Source organism: Capsicum annuum, chromosome 6 (assembly GCF_002878395.1).
Source record: "Capsicum annuum cultivar UCD-10X-F1 chromosome 6, UCD10Xv1.1, whole genome shotgun sequence".
Lineage (NCBI taxonomy): Eukaryota > Viridiplantae > Streptophyta > Magnoliopsida > Solanales > Solanaceae > Capsicum > Capsicum annuum.
The window spans coordinates 30,070,115-30,076,723 of NC_061116.1; the positions used below are offsets into that span (position 1 = coordinate 30,070,115).

The 6,609-nt window shown below is 37.3% G+C and overlaps 1 protein-coding gene across 1 annotated transcript in view; it reads left to right on the forward strand.

Annotated features, from left to right (window-relative positions):
• Window positions 1-5,238, forward strand: part of LOC124899462 — a 40,671-nt gene extending 35,433 nt beyond the window's left edge. The window contains exon 4 of the mRNA XM_047414353.1: window positions 4,823-5,238. Within this exon, the coding sequence (XP_047270309.1) occupies window positions 4,823-5,238 (416 nt within the window). The remainder of the gene's footprint in view (window positions 1-4,822) is intronic.
• Window positions 5,239-6,609: the final 1,371 nt, after the last annotated feature.

Genomic DNA, 6,609 nt, shown 5'->3' on the forward strand with positions numbered 1-6,609 from the left:
TTACTCACACTGAGAATGATAAAAAGAAGTTAGTTCAGAAGGTTCACCAGTTGGCTAGATTAGGTGTCTAGTTGGTTGATTCTGCTGAAGGTAGAGTTTCGGTTCAGAATATTTTGGAATCTTCTTTGGTTTTTGAAGTGAAGGAGAAGCAAAGATAGGGATTCTAGCTTGCTTAAGTTGAATGAGTCAGCCAGAGATCAAAAAGTAGAGGTTTTCTCCCAAGGGTGAGATGGTGTATTGCGATACCAGGGTAGATTCTGTGTGTTGTGTATTGATGGTTTGAGGTAGTGGATTTATGCGGAAGCCCATGGTGCACGTTGTTCTATTCACCCAAGAGCCACTAAGATGTACTGTGATTTGTCGAAAATCTATTAATGAAGCGGGATGAAGAAGGATATCGTAGAGTTTGCAGCCAAGTGTGCTTATTATGAATAGGTTAAGGTTGGGCATCAAAGGACTGGTGGCACCTTGCAGGAGTTTAGCATTCCCAATTGGAAGTGAAAAAATGTGAACATGGACTTTGTGACAGGGTTACCCCGTTCGCGTGATCAACATGTCTCAATTTGGTTATTATCGATAGAGAGACCAATTCAGCCTATTTCTTGCTAGTTCATACTTCCTATTCAGCCAAGGATTATGCCAACTCTATATTAGAGAGTTGTTCATATTGCATGGAGTTCCTTTGTCTATTATTTTAGAAAGAGGTACTCAGTTTACCTCTCACTTTTGGAATGCCTTTCAGAAGGGTCTTGGTACCCAAGTTCATCTAAGTACTACTTTTTATCCTTAAAAAGATGGTCAGGAAGATAGGACTATTTGTACCCTAGAAGATATGTTGAGGGCGTGTGTTCTTGACTTTAAAGGAAGTTGGGATGATCACCTATCGTTAATTGAGTTTGCCTACAATAACAGTTATCATTCTAGTATCCAGATGGATCTATTTGAGGCTTTCTATAGGAGAAGATGTTGGTCACCTATTGGTTGGTTTAAAGTGGGTAAGGCTGCTTTGATAGGGCCAAATATAGTATTTGAAGCTATAGAGAAAGTTCATTTAATTCGTGAGAGGTTGAAAATAGCCCAGAGTCAAAAACAATCCTATCCAGATGTGGGGGGAAGAGATATTGAGTTGAGGTTGGTAACTTAGTTTATTTGAATATTTTGCCTATGAAGGGGGTGAAGAGATTTGGCAAGAAGGGTAAGCTTAGTCCCCGATATGTTGGCCTATATAGAATCTTGATCTATATTGGGAAGGTAGCATATGAGCTTAAGTTTCCTGCATATTTGACATACGTACACCTAGTGTTTCATGTCTTCGTATTGAAGAAGTATATTAGTGTTGCAGCTATTGTAGTTCCTTTGGAAAAGATAGATGTTCAGGATAGTCTTTCTTATGAAGAAATCCTAGTTGAGTTCCTTGATCGCCAGATTTATAGAATAAGGAACAAAGATGTTCCCTTGGTCAAAGTTCTTTGGCGAAATCAATCCGTTGAGGGAGCCACTTAGGAAACAGAAGTAGATATGCAAACCAAGTATCCTCATCTTTTCTATACAAGTTCAGAAATAACTTAAGGTAACAGTGTTCCTTAGATTATCTCTTGCTATTCTCAGCTCCAGCTTCATATAATCAAACTTATGTCATTTCATGCATTCATAAATTAGTTCAGTTATGTAATCATGTTTTCAGTTATGCAAGTTCAATACGTAATCTCAGTTCCTTAGAATCACTAGCTTAAGTATCTCATTCGAGAATGAATATTTCTAAGGGGGAGATATTGTAATACCCCATATTAGAATTAGTTTAGTTCAACTTCTAGTGCTTTCATAAGAGGTTTAAAGCCTGAAATTTAACAAGTGTTGAAGACTTAGCCTTATTTTGACCTCTAAGCTTTGAGGATTTTTAAGTTGATATTTTGAGCTTCGAGATGATAGGTTTTGAGTTGATTTATGTTCATGGGTGTAAGTATTATGTCTCAGGGAAATTTTGGAATTTTTGGATGAGGTTTGGGGCATTTTTGGATTTCGATTCCAGTAGCTCAACACGATTGCATCACGTCGCGCCGGGTATAGTGATGAGCATGTCATTGCGTCACGCCAAGCCTCCAAATGACATTCCAGTTATGATTTTAATATTTTGTGGGGTATTTAGGTCTTTTCCCATCACCCAAATAGTAAAAACAGGAGATTAAACATCGATTTAAGCATTATTTGCCTATTCTCCTTCACTTTTCTCTCCTAGAAAACCCTAACCTCCTCGCAAGAACACTAAAAAATTCTTCAAGATAAGCATGAATCTAAGTTTCCTAATCTAAGAAATTCAAGAAAATCTTTCAAGATCATCTTCAAGGCTTCCAAAGTCAATCTTTTACAGGTTAGGTTTTGAAAAAGGGTATCCTTTCACCCATGTGCCCAAATTGTATGAATTGAAGATTTTATTTAATGGTTTTGAAGTAGGGTTCATACCCAAGTATATATATTCTTGAAGCATTCAATTATCATGAGATTTAAAACTTTGAGTATATCAAGAGTTTCTTATATTTATGTTTTAACTTACAAGATTTATATTATGCTTGAGATTGTACTATCTTGACTTAATATTGTTGATGTATATCAAGATTGTTATTGAGCATAAAGTTTTGTTATGAATTGACATCAGTTTAAAGCATGTGTTTTAATCCCTAAGTTTAAGTATTAAGATTTCAAGAAGAATATGATTTTAAGCATTCTTTGATAAACTTATATCAAGATTTAAAACAAAAATTGATCTTTTGATCCTAAGCTAAGATAAGAAATCCAGAATTGTTCAATTTTATCATAGTTTAAAACAAAGAGAAGCATAACTGGTTTTCATTATAAACCTTATGCTATTTTAAGGTGGATTTTCTAAAATATGAGTATTAAGTAATAAGGGAATAGTACTTAGCATCGAGTTAGATATGCATCCAAGGTCACATGCCCCAAAACTACGAGCCAATGTAGGTCAAGCTTATTCCCAATATGGATGAAGTTACAGATAGTGATCACTTAAGTTAAGGTTTTATTCCTATGGAAAGGGTAGGTCAACTCTCCCCAACATGGGTAAGACGTTGGACTCCATGATAGCTCACATGGTTTATGTCGTTTAGAAGAACCTCCCTAAGAAAGATTAAAAGTAAAACTTTTAGAACTAAGTTTTATGGCTCACAAAATTTGTCATTATGCTTCATTATTCATGTTTGTGATTTTTATAGCTTTTGTTTTATTCAAGCCCAAGGTGAGTCATTTACACTTAGCATGCATTGTTTGAAAATTTAAGTACACATTGAGGTATTGTATTACTTATGCATTCACCTCCACATGCTCAGTACATTCTAGAAGTACTGATCCAAATATACGTCTATGTGATACATGGTTTCATAATGTAGGTTCTGGTGCTCAGTTCCAGCAGCGTGATTAATTTCGGGCACTCTACCTAGATCCCGATGCTTGTTGAGTTCTTATAGTACGAGGACCCATTTTACCAAACTTGTTATTGATGAAGTATTTAGCTATTTGATTCTATTTAGTTTAAGTCAGCTGGGAGTGGCTCTCTAGTTAGAAGTAGAGACTTGTCCGACTGTTTCCTATTTTAGATTCAAAATGATTGTTTGCAAGATTTCTAGGGATAAGAATTTAAGTTTGGACATTAATTCAGTTAGTTCAAGACTTTATATGTTAATTTTATCTTTATTATGAGTTCTAAAGTTGTTTGAAGGCTTAAAGGGTTAGCTTGGGACTACTCGTAGCCTTGAGCATCGTGTGATGTCTAAGGTGTAAGTTACAAACTTGATATCAGAGCCTAAGGTTTTATAAAGTCCTAGGGAGTCAGACAAGCCACGTTACGTAGAGTCTTAATCATGGATGTGAAGCATGCCATATTTATGAGCAAGAGGCTACGAAAAGAGTTAAGAATCATCATTTCTTTCATGATATATTGTGCTTATAGTTTTCTCCATCTTCTTTAACTCATGCTTTAATGTGACAAAATATGCCTCCTCACCGAGCCAATGCCTGTAGAAATGGTGACCACACCGACCCTTTGAATGAGAATATGCCTCATTCTAAATTTTGGGCTGCCTTTCAGGCATTGGACAAAGATGTGAATGCCAAAGTTCAGGGGAACCAACAGGCGGTAGTCCCACTTTAGCAAAATAGTAATCTAGTTGCTTCCAGAATTCGTGACTTTATGAGAATGAATCAACCTGATTTCTTTGGGTCAAATGTTGGTAAGTATCCACAACTCTTCATTGATGAGGTGAGAAAGATCACTCAGATTATGCATGTTACTGAGGAGGAGAGTGTAGAATTGGCATCCTATAGGCTGAAGGATATTTCTTATGATTGGGTTGTTTTATGAAAGGAAGGTAGAGGTGAGAATGCAACTTCTATGAGTTGGAAAGTCTTTCAGGATATATTTCTGGACAATTTCTTTCCATATGAGATGAGAGAATCTAAGGTTGAGGAGTTCATGAACTTTATGCAGGGCTTGATGATAGTTAAGGAGTACTGCTTTAAGTTCACTCAGCTGTCTAAGTATGCTCATGAGTTGGTAGCTAACCCTAGATATAGTATGCGTAAGTTTGTTATTGGAGAGTCTGATTTAGTACTTAAGAGTATAGAACTGCCATGCTTATTGGGGATATGGATATTGCTAGGTTGATGACTCATGCTCAGCGGATTGAGGTAGAAAAGATGTAAGAAAGAGAGAAGTGGAATAAGAGGGCTAGAACTAGACAATTTGAGTATGGTCAACCAAGGTTTGGAGAGGGAAACCGTTTGCATTTTTATGGTCATTCATATCTTTCAGTGCCATCTTCAGCTAGTGCCCCTACACCCAGAACCAAGAAGGAGCAGTGGGGCAGGTTTTCCATTTCTAGATATCAAAATAGTATGGGTGGAAGGCCAAGTTATCCGATACATGCAAAGTGTGGCAGAAACCATTGTTATAGATATGGAAAGTCGGGTCACAGAATTAAAGAGTGGACGTATGCCAAGCATGAAAGCAGGGATGTTCGTTCCCAGACTCAGGCTACTAGCGCATCGGCTCCACTAGGTCGCCCAGTTCCTCCTCAGGGCGCATCATCTAGAACTGGTGGCGGTCAGCTCCAGAATCAATTCTATGCTTTACCATCCCGACAAGAGCTGGAGACTTCACCTGATGTTGTTACTGGTATGCTTCGTGCCTGTCATCTTGATGTAAATATGTTGTTAGACCTAGGGTAAAATATTTCTTATGTGACTTTATTGGTTGCGGTAAATTTTAGGATAGGTCCTGAAAATATCTCCAAGACCTTCCTAGTTTTCACCCAAGTGGGTGAGTCAGTTGTTGCCAGGCAAGTTTATAAGAACTATCCTATCACTGTCCTACATAAGATTATACTAGCAGACTTAATAGAGTTAGAAATGGTAGATTTCAATGTTATTCTTAGCATGGATTGGCTTTATTCATGCGATGCATCAATAGATTATCGGACCCATGTGGTGATGTTTCAGTTTCCTGATGAAGCAGTCTTCGAGTGGGAAAGTAGTTCTGAATCTCCCAGTAGTCATTTCATATCTTATCTTAAGGCCAGAAAGTTGATATCAAGAGAGTACATTTATCATTTAGTCTGAGTCAAAGATACTAAGTCTGAAGTATCCACAGTTCAGTTAGTCCGTGTAGTCAATGAGTTTCTCGAGGTTTTTCCCAAAGATTTACCAAGGGTACCTCCTGATAGAAAAATTGAATTTTGTATTTATCTTCTCCCTGATACTCAGTCCATTCCATCCCTCTATACCATATGGCTCCGGCTGAGTTTAAAAAGTTAAAAGAGCAACTTAAGGACCTCCTAGATAAAGGTTTCATAAGACCCAGTGTTTCTCCATGGGGCACTCCAATCCTAATCGTGCATAAGAAAGACACTTTTCTACAAATGTTCATCGACTACCGCTAGTTGAATAAAGTCACAATCAAAAACAAATATCCTCTTTCTAGGCTTGATGACTTATTTGACCAGCTCTAAGGTGCAGGTTATTTCTCTAAGATAGACCTCAAATCCGGCTATCATCAGCTTAGACTAAGGGAATGTGATATCCCAAAGACAGCCTTCAGAACTTGTTATGATCATTTTGAATTTCTAGTCATGTCCATTAGATTAACGAATGCCCCAGCATCCTTCATAGACTTGATGAATAGAGTGTTCAAATAGTACTCGGACATGTTCGTCATAGTCTTTATTGATGACATCCTTGTCTATTCCTATAGTGAGAGTGATCATGCAGACCATCTCTGAATCATATTACAAACTCTTAAAGATCATCAGTTGTTCACCAACTTCATTAAGTGTGAGTTTTGGTTAAGGTAAGTATCTTTTCTTGTCCATATTATTTTCGGTGATAGCATTAGAGTTGATACTCAAAAGATCAAAGCAGTGAGACACTAGCCCAGACCCATTTCTTCGATAGATATCAGGAGCTTCTTGGGTTTGGATGGCTATAATTGATGGTTTATTAAAGGGTTCTCATCTATTGCATACCCCATGTCCAGATTGACTCAAAAGAAAGTTAAGTTTCAATGGTCAGATTATTATGAGAAGAGTTTTCAGGAGTTGAAGC